Source organism: Haemaphysalis longicornis, unplaced genomic scaffold (genome assembly GCF_048455015.1).
Source record: "Haemaphysalis longicornis isolate Haplotype H1 unplaced genomic scaffold, Haemaphysalis longicornis Haplotype H1 scaffold_56, whole genome shotgun sequence".
NCBI lineage: Eukaryota > Metazoa > Arthropoda > Arachnida > Ixodida > Ixodidae > Haemaphysalis > Haemaphysalis longicornis.
Genome location: NW_027526397.1, coordinates 1,032,931 through 1,054,181, shown reverse-complemented (window position 1 = coordinate 1,054,181; position 21,251 = coordinate 1,032,931). Strand labels below are relative to the sequence as shown.

At 48.4% G+C, this 21,251-nt stretch overlaps 1 protein-coding gene across 1 annotated transcript in view; it reads left to right on the top strand.

Moving 5' to 3' along the window:
• Window positions 1-20,490, top strand: part of LOC144140921 (dnaJ homolog subfamily C member 13-like) — a 145,269-nt gene extending 124,779 nt beyond the window's left edge. Inside the window, exons 36-42 of the mRNA XM_077672421.1 lie at window positions 1,296-1,338; window positions 6,851-7,012; window positions 7,105-7,314; window positions 9,024-9,158; window positions 15,743-15,871; window positions 17,697-17,796; window positions 19,989-20,490. Coding sequence (XP_077528547.1) covers window positions 1,296-1,338; window positions 6,851-7,012; window positions 7,105-7,314; window positions 9,024-9,158; window positions 15,743-15,871; window positions 17,697-17,796; window positions 19,989-20,074 — 865 coding nt within the window. The 3' untranslated portion in view covers window positions 20,075-20,490. The remainder of the gene's footprint in view (window positions 1-1,295; window positions 1,339-6,850; window positions 7,013-7,104; window positions 7,315-9,023; window positions 9,159-15,742; window positions 15,872-17,696; window positions 17,797-19,988) is intronic.
• Window positions 20,491-21,251: the final 761 nt, after the last annotated feature.

Sequence of the window (21,251 nt, the reverse complement as noted above, 5' to 3'; positions counted from 1 at the left end):
CCCCTCCCTTTCATTAAAACCCTTTCATTAATGAGCCTTTCATTGAAGCGAAGCTTTCTATATCTCACTGATGGCGTCCGTGTGCACCACAGAGTGCACTGCAGGAAAGCCAGCTTTCTCTGTGATGATGCGTGATGATCATGGGTGAAGCGAAAGGGAAAACGGTTCCCATGGAACCAAACCTTCCCCCGCGTTATAAAGCCGGCTTCTATCCATTGCACCATTCCGACATCGTTGAAGCAGTTCGGATTTAAAGAGGGGTGCATGGACGTGCAAAATTAGACAGAAGGATTATGCACCCTTCCATGTAACAACGAAGATAGTTGAAAGTGAAGCTTTCTTCGGGCGAAATCGAATGGGAAAAGGTCAAAGTCAAAACCGCTGTGATCACAAGTCCTAGCTGCATGTGAGTCAGCTGCTGCGTCTCAAAGTCCATACTGAGATGGCAAGCAATGAATCCCTCACGAGTAAGCTCTCTGTTCAACCATAGTCGTCGTTAGACGAAGGGGTGGGTAATTTTTTTTTTTTTTTTTTTTTTTTTACAGTTTAGCTTGAGCAATTGTAAATTTCAGTTTCAGTGTGGAAATCGTTAAATATTCATTTTGATTTGAAAACATTCACTTCAATTTGTAACTGCAGTATAACCTCGTTGACACGTTCCCGGTTCATACAATTTCCTGGTTACTACACTCACAATTGTGAACACTAAATAGTACGGTTCTTCCCGGATAGTACGTTTTCCGGGATAGTACGTTTCTCCCTCGCGTTTTTCTTCTTCTTTTTTTTTTTTTAACGTGTTAACGAGGTTCTACTGTACTCCAACAAAATCATTATTTGCTTCAGTTTTGCTTCCAAATGAAAAAAAAATCTCTACTATTTACACTCCCCTAGTTTGTAGCTTTCCAGGGGCTGGCGTTTTCAGAGCTGTAGATGTGTCGATTTCAAAGTACCTGCTCAAGACATGTCCAGCAGCTCGTGCCCTGAAGGCAGCGGAGTAGTGCCCCACCGGGAAACCGCAGTGAAATGGAACTCCTTTGAGGCTATCACTGCTGTTGCCACTTACGTAGCTGTAGCCACTCAGCTGAGTATTTGGAGCATTATCAGTATGCAAGGGGGGGGGGATCCCATTTCGGATGACAAGAGTGGGGAGTGTGACCGGGAGGCCTGTACTTAATGTGGGTCTGAGACCAGGCTTAGTTCTTCAAGGTCTTTGGGCTTCCCCAAGTGGTTTTTATATGCCTTTGGGCATATTTATTGCAGAGGAGGTTTTAACAGTGGCGCTCCTCCCACCGCAGGCAGTGGAACCTCCAGAAGCAAGACCCCAAGGCTGACTGCAAGGTGAGCCCCATCCGCCATACTTACCGTATTTTCACGATTCTAATGCAAACGCACACCCTTTTTGCTAAAAGGTCGCCATAATATTTGTGTGCGCATTACAATCGGGCTCAGATTGAAATAGGCTTAAAGCAGCCAACAGCATTGCCATACGGAATGGATGTGAAGTCACCCCAAATCCAACTCAATCCAGAAATTGGGCCCATCTCCCCACAAGGGGGACTCGAGTAAATGCGTCGCATGGGGGGTGGGTGTATTGCGTTAACGTTTAGTGTTTGGGGAGTTGGTGGTAGTGAATGCGTTGTATCAGCAGCTTCTTGACGTAGTTTGAATGAGTCAAGGATATAAGGCGCGTTCGTAGCCTCCCATTCTGTGTCGGCTTTGTGGCGCAGTGGGTAGAGCACCATGTACATTGCGTTCCGCCCGCAGGGTCGAGGGATTGAAATCAGGCGCCAGATAGTATTTTTTTTTATATAGTGTAGGGGGAGGGGTGCGGACTACGACTACGGACGTCAACGCGGGTGACATCGTGAGTTACTGAAATGCTCTGCATTTAATAAAAAAAATTCATCAACACCTTGTGAGTGAATTTCGGCTCACTAATTCCTTAATGGCGTGCTGCATACGTTAGTCGGACATTTCTTTGTGCTGCTGGAATTAGCCCGTCACGCCTAGAATTACCAAGATCAAGGCACTTGAAATCGCAAGCAGATCCAATGTTCGTCTCTATAACATTATTTCCAGCAGCAGCTGGATAAGAAATCTTATGACGCACAATTATTTTTGGCTTCCACAGCTGCATACGCCAAATAAAATCTCCTTCTTCCAGGTACGTGTTGGCATGTCTTTTTCATCTGCGCAGTACAGTCAATGTCAGTTATTATTTTTTTTTTCGAATTTTTCTGTGCAAACTTAGCCGCGCGTTACAATTGGGTGCACGTTAGAATCGCGCAAATACGGTACTTGCCCAGCTTCATAGGGTGGACTGGTGTATGCAGCAGCCCCGGCATGCACTTTTGATGACACTGGGAATGGAGCCCACTGGAGCTCCTCTCATAATCATTTCACTTGGTATTCCCTTAAAAGTGAACAGATGTCACTTGTGATGTCGCTTGTGAACAGATGCCGGAAGACAATGCAATGAGAACGCAAGCGGGACTTTTTTTTTCTCTCTCTCGGAACCCCAGCGCGCGTTTGCCATGCCGAAGGCGGTTGCTTGTCAGCACAACATACAGGTATCGGAAACCTTTGGCATCACGGCTCAATATCTCCAGACGCTCGAAAGGGAAAAGGGCGGTTGCTTATCTGCACAACATTGTAATAGAAACAACTCGCTATTTTCCGAAGTGCATCGAGCAAGCACAGTTGCGGTTATCATGCGCGTGCAAACAAAACACGCAAACTAGATGGTGCTTTTTTTTTTTTTTTTTCTCTCTTATGTCAAAGTTAGAGGAGAGCAATTCTTTTTTTTCCCCTCCTGCATCGAAGTTAGAGGAGAGAAATTTTTTTTTTCCTCCTATGTCAGTTAGAGGAGAGCAGGGAGCACACACTGCATGGGATGACTGATTCTCTCTCTCTCTCTCTCTCTCTCTCTCTCTCTCTCTCTCTCTCTCTCTCTCTCTCTCTCTCTCTCTCTCTCTCTCTCTCTCTCTCTCTCTCTCTCTCTCTCTCTCTCTCTCTCTCTCTCTCTCTCTCTCTCTCTCTATTTTCCTTTCTCGTGACCCTAAAACGCCGCCCCAGCTGCGCCAGTCGATCAACAGACCCGTCAAAAAACCACACTATAAACGGTAGTGCGCTGCAGCAGGCAACCACGTTTTTATGCATTGAGTTCTATGGGAGGCCTACTGGTGGCCAGGAAACCCCCCCCTCTATCCCTCTATCCTGTTACGTTATGAATGGTCTTCACTGTAAAAGAGAAACAAGCTGTTGCATCGTATCAGCTGAGGATATGGGTAGCTAGGAACTCGCTTCATTCTAAAGGGACTTTGCAACAACAAATTCTGAAAGGGAGGTCTGTTGTCTTGCAACGGGAAGGAAAGTTTTCGCAGGACCATGTTCGCAGGACCATGAAGTGTTCGCAGGACCATGAAGGCATTGGATCCTTAAAGGGACACTCCGTTTTAACTGTAAAATTATAGTATGTTTTGTAGCTCTTTCTGCATTTGTTCGTTCAATTAAATTCAATTCAACTTATATTTCCAACAAGAAGTTGGGGGTCCCCCAGGCAAGAAGTGGCCGTAAAGACCACTTGAAAGGTGCCTGAGGGCCTGCACTCGCAATGTAGACAGTTACAGTGTTCTGTTTCCCTTGTTGTCTCCATTATACAGAGTTGTTCGACTTCAAGAGTAGGCTGGGAACAATATATACACTGTCATGCGCAGATGAACAACGAAGCATAGCAATTGCAGTGACACAGGAGCAAAAAAAAAAAAAAGAAAAACAGTCGTAAAAATCGAAATATTTCTATACAAAGACTCCATAGACACGAAAAGGCAAAAAGCAAAAAAAAAAAGAAAGAAAAGAAAGAGAGAAAACAAACGGCAGTTGACCATTGATCCCTTGTTTGCTTAGAAATAATTAATGCTGGCACTTCTATCCCGTTTTTCTTACATTTTTGGTGTCGTTAAAGAGCACATCACAAACTTCTCGGAGGAGGCCGGAGTCGTACTCTCAATCTTATTTTATCTTCGTCATCTTCCTTAGTGGAGTCATCTTCCTCAGTGGCTTTCACTGCAAAGATTGGAAGCCAATTACAGCGCTTTCCGTACCATGAGAAAAGTGCCCTTTTTTGTGAGTTCCAGTAAATTTTTTTTAATGCATAACTGTTGCTCTCAAAAATGTACAAGGCACACGAAAATGGAGCTTAAAATATGGGCGTTTGAATCATATACATAGTTTAAAAAATAAAATAAAAAGGGGCTAGAATGAAAAATCAAATTTGTCAAAGACACGTTTCCGGCAAACTTTGGATATTCTTTTTTATATGCTTGTACCTCAGAAGAAAAGTATTTTAAAACCATTTTAGAATGTACAAAGTTTTACAAGCATTATCAATATATTGATAAAAAGTGAAGTCCTAGCTTGAGTGGTTGCATTGGCGAGCCACACAGTAGATGCAGTAAAGCCTATCCAAAAATGCGGTGTGCGTCACTGGAAATGACACCACCAAATTGGCCAGGAGGATGGTGAAAGGGAAATTTTATTTCTGAATTAATTTTTCTATTAAATTTGCATAAACACACCCAAAATCGTTGAAACATGGCCTATGGGCTCCAGACCTTAGTCTGCACAAGCAATCACACAATGTTTACAAATCATCATCATTTAATTACCCTTAAAGGCCCTGTCTTGGGCATTACACAGGGGGGGCGCAGAAATGAGAGCTTTCGATGGTCATGATAAAACAAGGGTCTGCTAAATGGCTATTGCCGGTAACATGTTCCATAGTAGTGTGGGCATCAGGAAACGTGTAATGCCGTACAATACTTGGTGTGCATTGTTCTAGAGCGTGCATCAGAAAAAATGAAAGCCGAATAAATACTCTGCACATGCTCGATTCCCATTGGCTGTGACGTGTCTCATAGCATGCACATCAGAGAAAATAAAATGCGAAGGAAAGCATGTGTGAGGGGTCTGCTGTTCAGCTTGTTGTCTATAGTCGGCATTGACAGGAAAGTCATCAGCAAACTTAGGCAAAAGTGAAAGGACTTCGTTGCTGGCTAGTTGGCACGGGACTGGCAAAAAAACAAAACTGTGTGAAAAACGAGGACAGAGACAAGAAAAAGGCAGGACGAGCGCAGTCCTGTCTCCCCTTGCGCAACATTTTCTTTGTCGGTCATGTACCAATTAGATGAAAGGAATGGTTTTGTGCTCATCTCGTAGGAATATACTTGGGGTTCCTGTGCAACCTTTCACCTGCAGCCTCGTGAAGTAGGAAAGATAAAAGTGGCTGGGAAGAAATGGCAGCAATGACCCTAGTTACACAGCATAAATGCGTGGCTGTAACACAGTGATGATATATTCTGATGATGATGGTGGTGGATGTTTAATAGCGCAAGGCCAATAAGGGAAAGAGCACCAAAGAATGAGCTATTTAGTGAGTGATGTAACAAAAGACAATGAAAATGGCTGGTGTATAGGACCAGGGTGATCCTGCGTGATGCGAGAAGAGCTGCAGTAATTTTATCTCCGCTAAAAACTTAAAAACACGATGGACAGAAAACATTGATGGGTGCAGTGGGGTGTGTCGTCTGTTGAGTTTCAGAAAATGTTTCTGTCGTGTTGTGTCTAGTGCCTTGCATGTGATTAGTAGGGGGACTACAGATAGGCCCTTCCTACACCCTCTACACAGGGGTCTTAAAGTTCCAGTGAGCAGATGGGAGTGCGTCACATGTGTGTGGCCTATCCGTAGCCTAGCCAGGACGCCTTGAGTGTGTCTGTTGTGTGAGTCAGTGGTGTATTGTCCAAGGTATGGTTTTATTATGTGTATATAGTTTGTTGTCTGTTTGTTGACCCTAGTGTGGTTTCCATGTGATTCGAAGCTGTGTTCTGATGTGTGTTTTGAGGTCTGTGTAAGGTACCATTGTTACGTCGACTGTATTCACAAGAGCAGCTGCAGCAGCCATTTGATCGGCGGCCTCATTGCCAGCGGTTCCACAGTGCCCTGGAACCTAGCATATATAGTTATTTCAAGATTTGAGGCATATGCAGTCATTATAACCTTTAAAAGAAGATTGATCACGTAGTTTTTAGAAGGCTTTCTTGATGAAAGATCCTGCACAACGTTCAGGGAATCTGTGTACACGATGAACTTAGGATGATGTGATTTGAAACCAGTAATGCGTTGCGTACTTCTGCCGTGTGAATACTGTTGTGAAAATTCATTGTTTTAGTGACACTAAAGTTTGGTCCATGCACCGCACAAGAGACAGTGAAAGCAGTTTTCGGAGAATCGCTATAGAATTTGGCGCAGCTGTGCTTGTCCTGCAGAAACAGGAAGTGCTGCAGAACCGCACTCCTGGGTACCCTTTTTTTTTTCTACTTGAATGAATGACAGGTGGCATGATACAGGACGTAGACACCGTGGTGGGATGAAATTATGGATGGGTGTCTTGTGCATGTCTGAAAGGGGGACCTTGATTTCAGAAGCCTCCTCCTTCCCTCACTCTGAGAGAGAGAGAGAGGTAAGAAAATAGACGGCCTGTTTAGAAAAAGGTGGAACTTTGATGTGTCGTTAATGACAGGATTAAAAGGATGGTTGGTGAGAGAGTGATGATACAGTGTGCCAGGATAGAGAACACAGAAGAGGGCTGTGGCGTGCTGAGAAATGCTTCATCATCAGTCCCCACCCCCGAGTAATGTGTCGCTGTATGAAATTGGGGCCCAAGTTCTGTTGGTATCTGGTACAATCGTGGGGCAGGACTCATTGTGCCTGTGCTGACCGTGCTACGGGAAGAAGGAAGGAAGGTTGTCTCTGTGCATGCCTGATGCCCCCTCCTTTGCTCCTTTGCCTCAGCTGCCTGCCGAGTTCAGCCTGGTGGAGGAGGACCCCTCGGAGCTGGTGGTGGCCGGGGTGTACGTGCGGCTGTTTGTGCAGAACCCGGGCTGGTCCCTGCGGCGGCCCCTGGACTTCCTCACCGAGTGCCTCGACCGCATCTGCAGCCTCCTGGCCAAGGAGGTGGGGCGGGACTCTCCTCTCTCCTCCTCCCTCCCTCCCTTTCCTCTTTCCTTGACTTGACTGGAGGGTTCGGTCACCGCCTGGTGGTGCAGGTGCAGGGGGAGAGGGCGGCGGAGGAAGAGGACGGGGAGAGCCCCCTGGGGCTGCTGTGCAGCGCGGCCTGTGCGGTGCTGCAGAGCCAGCCCTCGCTGCGGGAGCGGCTGCCCGTGCTGGGCCACCTGCCCCAGCTGTGCTCCGCCCTGGCCCGCCAGCCCAGCCGGCCGGGCTGCCTACGCCTGCTGCACCAGGCCAGCACCAGCCAGGTGGGTGGTCTGCGCCGGCTGCCTTTCGCTCAGGCTGTCGTGTCCAGTCCAACTCATTTCCAAACATTCTTCTTCGACCCTATGCACTCCACACTCTTAAGCCTTTTTTATTTTTTTGCTATGGCCATATGCAATTTTTGGATAGCATTGCATTTAATGTCATTCGCAGTGTTTTTCAGCCAAGCTGCCGTCGTGCCATTAAAATCTATCAGCAGTGCACCACGCACATCTTGACATGTCCTACTTGTGTATGTGTGTGTGTGTGTTCAAAGGGTACTGCTGCCAGCCTAGGCTGAAGAGGCCATGGGCAGAACAAGCGAGACAATGGGCCAAAGTAAACAAAATCATAGGGTAATCAGCGCTGCAGCAAAATTCACGATGGCAACTCGGTGCCCGCGGATGTGCAGATTGACAAGAACAGCATGGTTACATAACAACAAGCTGTCAATGGGGAAACGGGAAAAGGCACATAGGTGATGGGCACCTTTTGGTGCAGGATCTACTGTAGCCTTCCTGTTCTCTCCATTTGTAGCATACTCTCATCCGCTCGTCACACATTCATGCTCACGTGCTTTCAGTGCCCAAAGCGGCACGGCATGTTTCCTCAATGACCCTCATGCTCCCTTCGTCCTCTCACTCTTGATCGGGGCCTCTGCCAATGTCCGGAACAGCCGAGCCAGCCACACAACAAATAGCACAAATGTCCGCCCTTCTAAACTCTTGTGCAGAATTAGCCCTATTCTCGACCTTGCCTCGGCAATGCCACCTTCCCAGAATCCTCTTCTGGCTGGTCTCTAAGGCATTTCGGAGGGGGCGCCATCTTGGTATGGCACCGCTCAGGCAAAGGTCATGGCCCCAAGACTGAAGCTGGCCAAACTAGCATACACGCAAGGCTTCTGTCACAGCAAATGCATACATACAGGGTCATGGAAAAAGATGCATAAAAGCACTGCATAAAAGAGCATATGCTATGATCAATCGGGCATTGCACCGAAAGTGAGGCGAACATGGGAACCATCTGCTGTGTAGCCTACTGGCTGGGCTCGCATCATCAGGCAGTTGTCCCCTGCTCATCATTTTTGTGGCGGTATTGTGCAAGGGAGAGTGAGTGGTGAAACGATGGTGGAGAGTGCTGTTCTGGAAGGTTTGGTGAAACGTCACACTTTGACCGGTCAAGCTGGGGCGGAGTGTTGCGCTGCTGAGCACAAGGTCGCGGGTTCGATTCCCGGCCGCGGCGGCCGCTTTTCTGATGGAGGCGAAAAGCAAAAACGCCCGTGTGTACGAGATTTCGGCGCACGTTAAAGATCCCCAGGCGGTCAAAATTAATCCGGAGCCCTCCACTACGGCGCGCCTCATCGCCTGCGTTGCGTCGGCGCGTTAAACCCTACAATCAATCAATCAATCAAGCTGGGGCAGAGAGGCGAATGTACACAGTGCTCCGCTTTTGTTGAGAGGCGGAGCCACAGTGCTCCGCTTTTGTTCTTGGCTTTCTTTTGCTTGTTGGCGCTGTCAAAATGTGCACTTTTTTGTGAACTTGTGGGGGGACACATGTTGTAAGATTTGTTTTTAACCCTTCCGGTGCCAGTCTTGCAGAATGGCGTGGGTGTTCCTTCCGGTTCTCAGTGGGTCAGTCTAGAGTGGCAGTCGTCCTTTCCTCCTCTGACCCTCGCTCTGACCTCCCTCTCACTCTGGCTATGCTGTCGTCGCAGGCGTGTGCCCAGGCGCTGGGCGTCTCGTGCCTGGAGGCCCTGGGCCTGTCGCTGAGCCACCCTGAGTCGGCGCAGCTGGCCTGCCAGACCCTGCTTGGACTCTGCCAGGCCGCCGTGCCAGGGCTCGTGCACCAGGTCAGTCTTCCTGCATCCTGCCCCTGCCTGCTGCTCAGGGACGGGAGGAGGCTTTGGGGAGGGGGGGCCGGCCAACGTCCAATGGACGGACGGTTGTTTCGGTACACTCAAATGCGTGAAATTGTGCCTCGCTGGCAACATCGAGTGCCCTGCTAAAACGCACGAAAAACACGTTATTTGCAACGAGTTAGAGCTAGTCGGGCACCGGATGTATCGCACTTTCAGTGCTTCAGGCTGATTCAGACAGCGGAGAAAACCTGTCTTTCTAGTCCACGTGACCAGTTTTAAGCCCCACCCCTCCTTGGGGGTAGTCTACCGACGGTCTGCACCAAGTCCACGCCAAAAAAAGCCGGCATCTTTTTTCGCGTGGATTCGGGTCGCAGCTGGTTTTGTCGCAAAGTTGGGAAGCTTTTCTGTGGCAACACTTGTCGTCACTACCTGGGGGCCTGCTGCGGGGTGGCAGTGGAATCAAGAATCACCTTGCTCCCATACCTTGTCATCTGCAGCACGCCAAGTCTAATCGCGGCTGTGCTATCAGGCTGTGGGCAACAACACTCTGGGGAGAACGCCTCGATGGCCTTGGGCAGGCAGGCGCTCACCATGCAGTCAACTAGCGACTCGACATCACTCAGGTGCTGGCGTCTCATTGGCCTTGGATCCGGGGCCGCGCCTTCGGAATGTGGGGACTTTCAACCCGCTCCTCGCCGTTGCCACCGTCTGCTCATGGTGAACGTTCGGTTGCTGAGATGCGTGTGCGAGGTTTTTGCTATGAACGGACTTCTCCCAACCAAATCAACGAGCCTACCAGCCATGTTGCATAGAACGAAAGCCGATTCCTTCAAGAAGCTGGAGATTCTGAATAAAGTCAGCAGCAAACCGAAAAGGAAGTGCAGCGGCTTGGCAAAAGAGCTCGGCCTGCTGCCGTCGACATTGTGCGTCATTGTTGGGCAACGCAACGTCATTTCGCAAAATTGCAGCCTTCAGCATGAAGGTCAAGCAGGCCAAGACAGCCCAGCGTGTCAAGCTTGAAGACAACCTCCCGACATGGTTCAAGGAAGCGACTGTGGCTGGAGTGAACGTCGAAGGAAAAGTGTACCGGGAGAAAGCTGACGACGTCACCCTTTTGCTTGAAATTGAGAACTTTCAGGCCTCCCGCAGGTGGATTCACTATTTCAAAAAACGGAAAGGTCGTCTATACAAAAACTGTGTGCAAGGATGGAAAGAAGGTGGACGACTCAGTGGTGAGCAGTTCGACGGCCAACACACTGCCGGCGCTGTTATCGGAGTATGAAGCACGAGACATATTTCGCATGGATGAGGCAAGGAGTGGAACCCTGCATGCCCTTGACGTGTTGCGGCATGCTGTGAGCTGGGGCACCATGAGTAAGAAGATGAGTGCAAGTTTTGTGCGCTCCAGAGAGGACTGCTCAGCGACATGGAGGTTAAGAAAAAGCAGAAAAGCTTCATGGATTTCTTCAAACTGAAGCAAGAAAACAAATAAATGAAAACATTTTGGTGCTCAATGTTTTGGTCGGCACTGGTTCATCACAATTCCATGTAATAGACTATATAGCTTTTGTTGTGGAAAGTTGCCCCATGTAAAATAAACGAAGCTGAAAGTTGCAGGAAAGCTTTTTCGTGCTTGTTGCTAATTCTTTTAAATCAGTCTTTTATTTTCCTACAGGCCACGTTTTAAACACGTGAGAAATCGAAGACTTCAGTTTTTGTCTAGGAAATCAGTAAATACAGTAGAACCCTGTTGATACGTTCCCAGTTCATACGATTTTTGTTCCCACCCCTCCCAATTATTTTTTTCTAATGCTGCATTTTGTTTTTTGCATTTGTTTCTGTTTTGTTTTTTGTATTGTCGTCTGTATTTAATTTATCTGAAGTGTAGCCTGGTTTACCTATGCAATGCATCACTTGTCTCTAGTTCTTTCTTAGTTCCTCATGTCAGTGACTCTAAATTTATTGGCAGAAGCAATATGCGTTTTTTTGCGTAGATTTTGCTGAAAATTTTTTGATAGGTGCAGAAGGGAACATTTCGGATATCTCCAGCCTTATCTCGATTGTTGCTCATGTCAGTTGTAATAACATGCGTATATTCTTCGTGTGCCTATATCTTGTCACATGTAACTATTCAAAACATTGCTCGTCTCTTGTTTTAGGGGCGAAGCCTCCAGGGGCTCGGTCTGTTGGCGTCTCCTGTCGTTGTTGTCGTTCCATGTAGTCACGGTACTAAAATACCGGTACTCTCATTTTCCAATGCCTCGCGCTAGAACGATTCGTACTTCAAAAACTTTTACAGCAAAGCTGTGTACCTATACCCCCCAACGGTTTCGTCTCCATGGGCAAAAACGCCAACCCACCGCGGATACAATAATGCGCTGCATGGTTCGCCCCTCCCAGGTTTCACATTAGTATAGATGGCCTGGGATTTTTTCTCTTAGTTGCTCTGTCAGCTGTGATGTTTTAATGATGGGGGCATTTTTTAATGCATCAAAAGTAGGGTCGGTTCAGTAGTAAATGAAGGGACACTGAAGTCAAAACGCAAGCTGTTCTAGATGTATAGATTAGCTCACCAAGAACACAAATATACCACTCTCACGCATAGCTTTCTTTGAAAATAAGGTAGAAAATAGCGGAAACGTGAAGATGGGGGCTACTGCCACTGGCTATGCCACACACACACACACTACAGTGTAGACCGCTTATAACGTATGTCGCGGGAGCCGCAAAAATCCGCACTATAAGCGGTACCGCACTATAACCAAAACGTGCGCGAATTCAACCAAATCGCCACCTACCTCTCAAGTCATCCTAAATTTTTTATCACCCAAACGCACAGCGCCTAAAAACGAAGGAAGGGTCTTTATTTCGTATTATTTTTAACATCAGCCGCTGCTGCCGGGTCTCACACATTGCAAAAGCGCGGTCTTACAAACGGGGAGTGCGGCTTTAACTTCCGTTGTGTTTGTGTTTTGAAAGACCATGGCTGCGTTTTTTGCGTCTATGAAGATGCCGCAGGACATGATAAGAAAGGCCAGCGGGATTTTTTTTTTTTACCCCACCTTGCGTTCACGATGCCGAAGGCGGCTGCTTATCAGCGCAACGTACTGGTGGTGGAAATCTTCGCGCGGCTCGCTTGATCGGGAAGAGCGGTGGCTTATCTGCACAACGTTCTAAAGCGTGAACCGCATGGAGCGATTTCTCGCGAAAACGTGCAGCGCACGCCGCAAGCGCGGCGACGCCGGCGCGTAAACTGACGTAATGTGTGCGGCGCGGTAAGAGGCTGCAACATGGCGTCGGCACTGGCCGTGAAGCGGTGCAGGCAGCTCCAGCGAGCACTTCTAACCGCTCGCTGAAATGCCGCACGAGGCGCAAGCGAAGATACTCATGCAAAAAAAGAGCTGCTAATGTGACCGCAAAGTGGAATATAGACTGCCATCCACGCTGCTTGTGAAAGCGCCCATCAAAAAATACCGCGGCGGTAAGCCTAAACTAAAGTCCCTTCATCTGATCGAGGGACTTTAGCCTTTAGCCTAAACACCTTTGGCGCGGCTAGCCGGCTCGGAGCGCTTCGAATCTCCCGCCATTAGGTGCGCGTCTTTCCATTGGTGCAAGTCGTCAGGCTCCTCCCACTGCCACGCGAAGAAGCCACCGCGAGCGCGGAATCGTAGACGCGAGCATGAAAAAAACGCACGCGCAACGCCGATGTGCGAAAACGGGCCATGCGGTTCACGATTAATAGAAATAACTTGCCACGCGCGGACGGGGAGCCGGTCGCTATCTTCCGAGGTGCATCAAGCAAGGACAGCTGTGGTTATCACGTACGCGCGAACTAAAGGGTGCCTATTTTTTGCTTCTGTGTCGAAGTTAGAGAGCAAGGGGTGCGCGCTGCGTCAGATGGCCAATTTCATCATTTCTTTTTTTCTTTTGCTACCCCAAAACGATGCCCCCTGCGCCGATCGATGAGCAGACCCGCCGAAAAACCGCACTATAAACGGTATGGTGCTTCGGCCAACCGCATCTTAAGCGGTATGCTTATGCATTGAGTTCTATGGGAGCCAAACCGGTGGTCACGAAAACCCGCGTTATATCCGGTCCCGCACTATAAGCGGTTACGTTATAAATGGTCTACACTGTACTTGCACCAGAAATGCTTAAGGGGGCAGACTGGTCTTACAGGTATTTTTTTTTTTATTAGATGCGACGCATCTCTTGCTCAAGGGTATGTCCCTCCATTGTCGTTGTCTCGCCGTTGTCCGCACGCTCACTGCACATGCGCAAACTCTCCTCCGTTCTTCTCGCCAACAGCTGTGTGCAACGCGCTCTCTCTGTCTCGTTATCATAACAGCTGCGCGCGCTTCGCTGACGCTTCTCTCTCGCATTTTCTCTCGCTGCGCATGCACAACTCTTCTCCGTTCGTCTCCTCTCCTTCAAGTGCTGAATATAAAGCGGTGAGCGCGCTGCGCCGGTTCAGTAAAGTGCGTTCGCTTGACTGCGCTTGACTTTGCTTGTGCTTCGCTTGACGACGACGACTCCGTTGCTTCTTCCGATGTAGTGCGATGGAAGCAACAGTCCCGTCAGCGAGTGGTTTGACACAATCGAGTACCGGCGTCAATCCAAACGCTGATGGCAACTCTCTCATGTCGCGTATGCATGTGCATGAAAAGTAAAATTACGCCCATCTTCCCGCGTATGAGAACACCCGCATGTGATGGGATGCATCATACACGTTCACAACACGTTTCACGCGATTTAGAGTATCAAACCAATGGAAACGCCAATTGAACCCCCCCGATGCATCGCATCACATCAGGGTTCCCTCGCGGGAAGATGGGCGTAATTTTTTTACGAACAAATTTTAATGAAACTGCACAGCATTATGGAGTTCTTTGTGCTGATTTCAAATCTGCAATTAGATTTTTTGCAAGTTCATCATTTTTTAGATAATTAATGATTAATTGCTTTTATTTTGGGTCACAATTACAAAATAACCACGCCATACAGAGTGGTGATTACCCTGTTGCAAGCAGACAAATGACTAAAGAATACAAGGTCGGAAGAACATTTTTGATTTACCTTTTTTGGGTCATTTTACAACACTCTGAACTTCACTCCTACCGCGCTCTGCCAGAAATGGCTCACAGGTAGTGTCGATTGAACACGATAATAATTTTCCGAAGACACCATTTGAAAAATTTGTTTCCAACATTGTATTCTCCACACATTTAGGTATCAAAAGCAAAAAAAAAATTACAAGTGTACCTGCTCTGGGTGCCGAGATATCCGAGGACGAAATGCTCGCTTGGCGTTGCAAGAAAAATGCCGTTTCACCATCGAATTCTGCACGAACTGAGCTGTAGAGTGCACTTTAAAATGCCGTTTACAGTAGGTAAAATATGGTGCCTTTGATGAGGAAGTTTGCGGACTCATAGAAAAAATGGCCGTGGATGCCGCAAATGCCATCTCCCAGAAAACAATTTTTTTAGCGTTTTTCGGGCCCAAAGACCCATTTGCACCATCTGGCGTGTGCAATGTCTTTCCTGGCTGTTGCTGAATGGCGCTACTCCTCCATACTTGGGCGACTGTACCTCCCAAGCGTGCGAGCTACGTGCGAGCAGTTGGTTCAATGGCAACATGATCACAGGGTTTAAAGGCGCAAGAAAAAACGCGGACACTAGAAGAGAAAAAACAACCAAGACAAACGAAGCGAAGGCACTTCGTTTGTCTTAATTGTTTTTTCTCTTCTAGTGTCCGCATTTTTTCTTGCGCCTTTAAACCCTGTGATCATGTCGAACCAACTGGCCCACATTAAGCTATTGCTAGTCGATGGCAACATTCGCGGGTCCTCAAAAGGACAATAAGGTTTTTTTTTTTTTCAACAAGTCGTCAATACTGATCACAGGTCCCGTATAAAGGAATGTTTTGCTTAGTGTTCCGAAGCTGCAAAACACATAGGAGTTCAGGAAGGCACGACTGATTTGACCGAAATTGACCGAACTGCTCGGTGTGTTGGTAGCGTTGTACTCGGTTGCTTCCGGTTTATTGTGACGCAAACGACGACTGCAGTCACTGTTTGTGCCACGTTTGATCAGTGTGTGATTAGCCATTTCTGAGCAATTAAGGCACCTTTTGGCACCGAATCAACGCTAAAACAGTTATAGGAAGGTCAGACTTTCGTTTGAAACCAAGTTGCTGGTTGCATTCAGTGTCCCTTTAATTAAGTAAACCTCTTGTTTACCAGAAGTAAGAACTGGAAATAGTTTGGCTCTGGAAATTTGCTTCCAGGCAGGCTGCACTGCTTCAAAACTTGCGGTCTGAAACTACTCCAGAAGGCCTAAGCCCGCTTCCACCCCTGTACTACCCATTCGTGGAGAAAAAAATATAGATGCACACGCATGGGAGGGAGGCACGGGGGTGTGGGGGCTGGACCTCTCATGTGCCATCACCAGCTGGTAAGGCCCAAGAGGGAGGGGGGCAGGAGGCGGTGAGTGTCTGTGTGCCTGTTCTTCGGGAGGACCGCTGCAGAGCGAGGTCCGCTTCCGGTGCGATGATTGTGCCGCCCCCACTCGGTGCAGGCGGTGCGAGGGGGCCTGGTGGAGCGGCTGCTGAGCCTGCTGGGCCAGCCGTCGACCACGGCCACCACCAAGGCCCACGCCGTCCAGGTGCTCAAGGCCATGGCGGCCGACACCGCCAGCGGGGAACAGGTGGGGAACACAGCCTCAACGCAGCGCACTTGCCCTGTTGAAAGATGCTGGGGAAGAAATTCTGAAGGAGAGATGTGGAAACATAAAAGGGATGACATGCCAGAAACACTTGCTGTTTGTAAAAATCATCTCTGAGTGAGCACTGCCCAATCACAAAGATGTTGCAGCTATGCATGATAATTATTTTGGAAAGTTGTCAGTCTGTTTCGAGAGAACTATGCTGTGAAGTCAGCTACGTTACTGTGTACTAGAGGGTAGATGTGTGTCCTGGGGGGGGGAAAACCAATGAAAAAAGTGTATCGAGCGCAGGCATTCCCCCAGAGAACTCCTGTTGCAGCCAGCGCTACTTATAAGTTTTTAAATCAAACTCAACAGTTATTTGGCAGTTTTTATAAAACTTGACATTGTGAAATAAAGAAATGAGGCTATTTATGGCAACAAATAAGGATTAATTTAACAAACAAAGCTTCTGAAACCAACTGGAGAGCAGCGGCCACTAGGGGCGCTGCTAACAACAGGAGTTCCTGGGTGGAAAATTTTATCTCAAAAAGGACCCCCCTAATCGGCCCTGAATGACGCACCTCCCTCTTCTTGTGCACTGTAGCTACGTGTTGACGTAAACAGTCATTTGTGAACAGTGTCCCGTGGCATCGCGTTCAGATGTGTCACAAGTCCTGTGTAATTTTCTGCATTGTTTTTGTGCAACTCTGGCATGTTTTTTTGCAGTCTGAATATTTCACGCTCACTTTCATTTGCTGGTTTTTTGTCTCCCCGGTATAAATATTTTCTTGTGCAATGTTTTTTTTCCCTTGTGAAAGGCAAGTTTTGCTCATGCCCTTTTCAAGTATTAACCTTGCTGTGAGTGTTCTTTGTTTGCTTCCTTTTGCCAGTGTCGTCGTATTCTTCACTTGTTGTGGATGTTTCAACAGTAGCGTCCCCCGTATAATTTCTTATCACGAAAACCTCCCTCTGTAACAAATAGCGGATAAAGCGGATAGAAAGTGGAGATTCCGTTTCAGAGATTTCTGAACAATGGTCTAAAGCAACCTCCGATTGCTGGCTCGACTTTAAAGTACAAATTACCGGAGCCCGAATGGCACAACTCCACTCCCCTCCAGCTTCCTCACCCGGTTGTAGGCAGCGTTGCAGCCCAGGCCATGCAAACAGCAAGTTTGCACTGTTGACGCTTCGTTCTAGAGCAGGGGTTCTCAGGCATGTTGGTCCCAGGGAACCCTGCTAGGCTCCGTGAAGTGCCAAGGAACCCCCCCCCTCCCCCCCCCCCCTTGCCATTTTTCATTCCATTCATGCTACATTCACGTGCAATAAATTCAAAAGGAAGCAAGCTTGTTTGCTTTCGAATTTATTGCATGTGAATATCGACTTTCTGCGAGTGCGTACGCTAGCGACACCTATCTCCAAACAGGAGAAATGCAATGGGGGCGAGATTCGAGTGCAGTAGTTTAACCACGCGACCCGTTTTCACAGTCTGGCTGGCTACAAGCTGCCGGCGGGATTTATTGCGTAGTTCGCGCTTTTGTGTTATGCACTGAGATGTGCTTACTGACACTCGGGCCTGAGTAATGGAGGTTCCTTAGATTAATCGCATCTCGGGTTCGCCATCTAACTTACTCGGCGAGTGCGCAACAAGTGAAAATTTATCAATGGCTCGCGGAACCCCAAGGAGGGGCCTGCGGAACACGTAGGTTCCGCGGAACCCACTTTGAGAAACCATGTTCTGGAGAAGTGGTAGCGCTGCAGGCCTAAGCAGGCGTGAAGAGCAGTGCTGTGTGCAGTTGTACCACGTGTCCTCCGTCCCAATGCGCAGGTGAGCAGCGTGCTGGGCCAGTCGAGCGTGTGGTCGGACTACAAGGACCAGAAGCACGACCTGTTCATGGCACCTCCGTCCGCCGCAGGGTACCTGCCCAGTGAGTGTTGCACCATTTCTCTCGGCTAGCGCGGTTAATAACTGCCATTTGCTCCTGACTCATTCCTCCGAATCACTGCCTATCGAGCCTGGAACTAGAGCCCCTAAATTAAGAACCTTTCATAACAGTAAGCAATCTTAATGCGTGCAGTGAACTCTGGGAATCTGAACCTAGAAGGGGCCCTTGGCCACTTGCTTTCACCCGGAGCTGGTCTGTTTAACACGAAACCCTTCGACATACTGCAGCACAATGCGCAATACGTATTCAAGCATCAGTTTGGCAATCGCCTCTGCTATTATTTTTATTACTTTTCTACGGGAATGCATTGGCCTAATACAAATGGAGCTGTTTGTCTATAAAGTGTACTAGCATTCCCATACAAACTTGTACTGCTCTAATACATGTTCCTTACATGTATTTCTTCCACTGTTCCAACGAATACATGTGCCCTAATACTTAGAAGAAAATTCGGGCCGAGACGACTCAGCCTTTCTTTTTCTCTTTTTGCAGGAAAAAATTACGACCTCATAATGTTATGTTTGCAGTGTGATGCTACATTATTCAGAAAAGCAGATATGAAAAATAAATATAGTAAAGGCTTCAATATGAAGTGTTTTTGTTTGCTATCATGGAATGTTCTGCGGAGTTTTAGCAGGTGAAAATTTTTGGCTAAAATTACGACTCGCAATAGGTTACTATTTTCCAGTATTTTTGCTAACAGTGCCAACAGCGCTGGCAACATTTTTCAACCAAGCGCTCCTCGGAAACACAGATTTCTAAACCTAAATGCTAATGGTCAAACACCTTTGCGCCACGGATTGAACACAGTAAGACGCACAAGAACTCTCTCCAGGTTCGGGAGAGCTGGCGGTAGTGGCACACGTTGAACCTGAAAGAGGGTGAGGGGAGATCTCGGCGAGCGGCGTCCACTGGTAGTTTCAAGTCTCTGCATGTCTCCGCTAGAGCAGCTTATTTTGTATTTTGCAGCTGCCGCGGCTTGAGTCACCACCGACGAGGCGGCCGTGCAGCAAACACACTCCGGCCTGTCGTAGCATGTTCGAGGAAGGTGGGCTTTGCCGCCAAGCACGGGGTGCTTCCCCTCACTACACTAAGCTACACGCGTGCATGGTAGCGCAGTGCTGAATCGTAACAAAATCAAAAGTGTCTGCATCACGCCATCAAGAGCTGTTGGCGGTGTGATTTTATTCTGTGTACTCGATGCCTAATAACAAAGAGACTGTATCACTTACTGCGCAAATGTGAATGCTGTCCTGAAATGCCGTCATAATGGGAATGATGCCCAATGGCGGTTGCATAAGAATTTTTGAAAGGTGAAGTACAGGATGCCTTGAAATTAGGTCGCTAAAGAAACAAGAAGGGAAGAGCCAGGGCTGAAACGTTTTCTGGCAAGTAAAACACTGTGGAGATGCGGGGGTCTACTACACCTGCTGGATTTTCAGCCAGTGGGTGCTGGAACCTCAGCTAGCTTAGCTGTGGTTGGCAACAGCACTCCCAACATTCACTAAGAGTTAAGAGCGTTGTGCGAACGTTACAATGGGTTCAACCCACTGGCAGGACAATGACAGGCTCCAAAGGGGTGAGATGGACAAGAGGCATTGTTAGCCGAGTAGTACAAGTACATGGTGACTGCGTGAACGAGGCAAAGTAAATACCATATACTGACATGCGCCTTTGTGATGGGTGGCTAGAAGTGCCGGGGTGGTATACGCGAGGCCGAGGTTAGGCCCAAGGGGCCTATAACACCGGCGTCCGATCTCGGGGCTAACAGCTCCACGGAACAAAATGGCACCAACATATAAGATGAGCAGCACCTCTCCCCACAAAACACCTGAGTGAGGACAGGCGTGGCTGGCAGGAGATTCGGTTTTTCGTGCCCCCACATCAACCCGCACGACAAAGTTCCCGAGACAATTGCGCGGGCCTCATGCGCGCTGAGAGCCCCACTTGCGGAAAGGGGCAAAGGTGATCTATAGGATCCCCGCAGTAGATCTGATGTGGTCCCCACTTTGCGGTGTCGGGCAGCCAACAGAAGTCACAACCACTGGAATCTGTGACGGCCTGCTTATGCTACCAACTATAGTTGGGCTTAGAAGGCCACCTTGCGGGGTTTCAGAGAATGTGGGTTACGTGCAAGCGGCTGTGGCTGACTGCGGCCGGCGTCTCGTTTGCAGGTGCGGGAACAGCGGTTGCCGGCTACCTGACCCAGGGCTCGAGCCAGCACATGCCGCAAACCCCACCCCCGCTGGGCGAGAGCTGATGGTTGGGGTGGCCTAAGAAGCAAACCAAATGTGCCTTGCGGGAACTGCAGCGTCCCGTCCCTACAACAGGATGGACTCTCTGTCGCGGGGCCCGTCCTGCACTCGGAGTGGTGGTGGTGTTGCGGCCCCGGGACCCTGCGCTTGCTGGAGAGATGTCGCGGTCACCACTTAACCACCACCACCGCCGCCGCTGGGGATGGCCTCGTTGTTCGAGCCATTCTTTCCCTATGTGTTGATATTCGTTTCTGCCGCTGCTGCATACTATGTGAATATATGTGTTGATGAGCGATGCGCGAAAGAGTGTTGTTATAGATTTACAGCAGAAGGGGGGCGAAGAAGGGGGGGTAGTGCGTGCATGCTGTTTTGCTATTGGAAGTTGCGGTGCTGACGCAGAGTGGTTCAACCAGCTTACAATAAAGACATTCCTCTTCTAGACGCCGGCTCTTTTCTTTGCACCTGCCTGCCTGCTCGCGTCAGGGACACACCCACACTTTGGTGTTGTGAAACACTATCGACCAGAGCGCATGTGGGTCAGGCATAGAGTTTCATACTAATATATACTAGAGGGAAATCTGGCGCCACTGTCTAGGGGAGCCGCACTTCAGCGAGCGTTTCGTCATGGACCCGGCAGGTACGTTCCACTTGTCCTTGGCATGGCTCGTGAACAGGCTGAAAAGTTGGCTCTGGCTGCAAAAATGCAACAATATTACTGCAGAAGAATAATAGAATTTGTTCTGTTATTATAAAATCAAAGCGCTAGGAAGATGTATTTGTCAGGGATTATTTAGAATTTTTATGGAAGATAAACGAAAAAACAATGTTACTTCTTTTTATTGATTTTGGTTTCAAGACGAAAAAGAAGCCATGTGGCTAACCAAGCCAAGGAGGCAAGGAACGTCGCTAGCTGCAATGGCGCCACCCACGGTGGCCCGTGACTGCAGCGACAGATTTCCCTCTAGTATATATTAGTATGAAACTCTATGGAGTCAGGGGTGTCTGCTAAGTGGGAAAGCTCTGAAAACAAGAATTGTGAGGGAGTTTGGAAACTCTGGGAAAAATCGCACAATTCTCGCATCACTTTCACGTTTCTTTTACAAACATCTTGGCTGTGAGAGAGGGTGCGTTATCGGTAATCAATTCCGCCAGAAAGTGAAAACAGGTAGCTTCTGCAGTCAA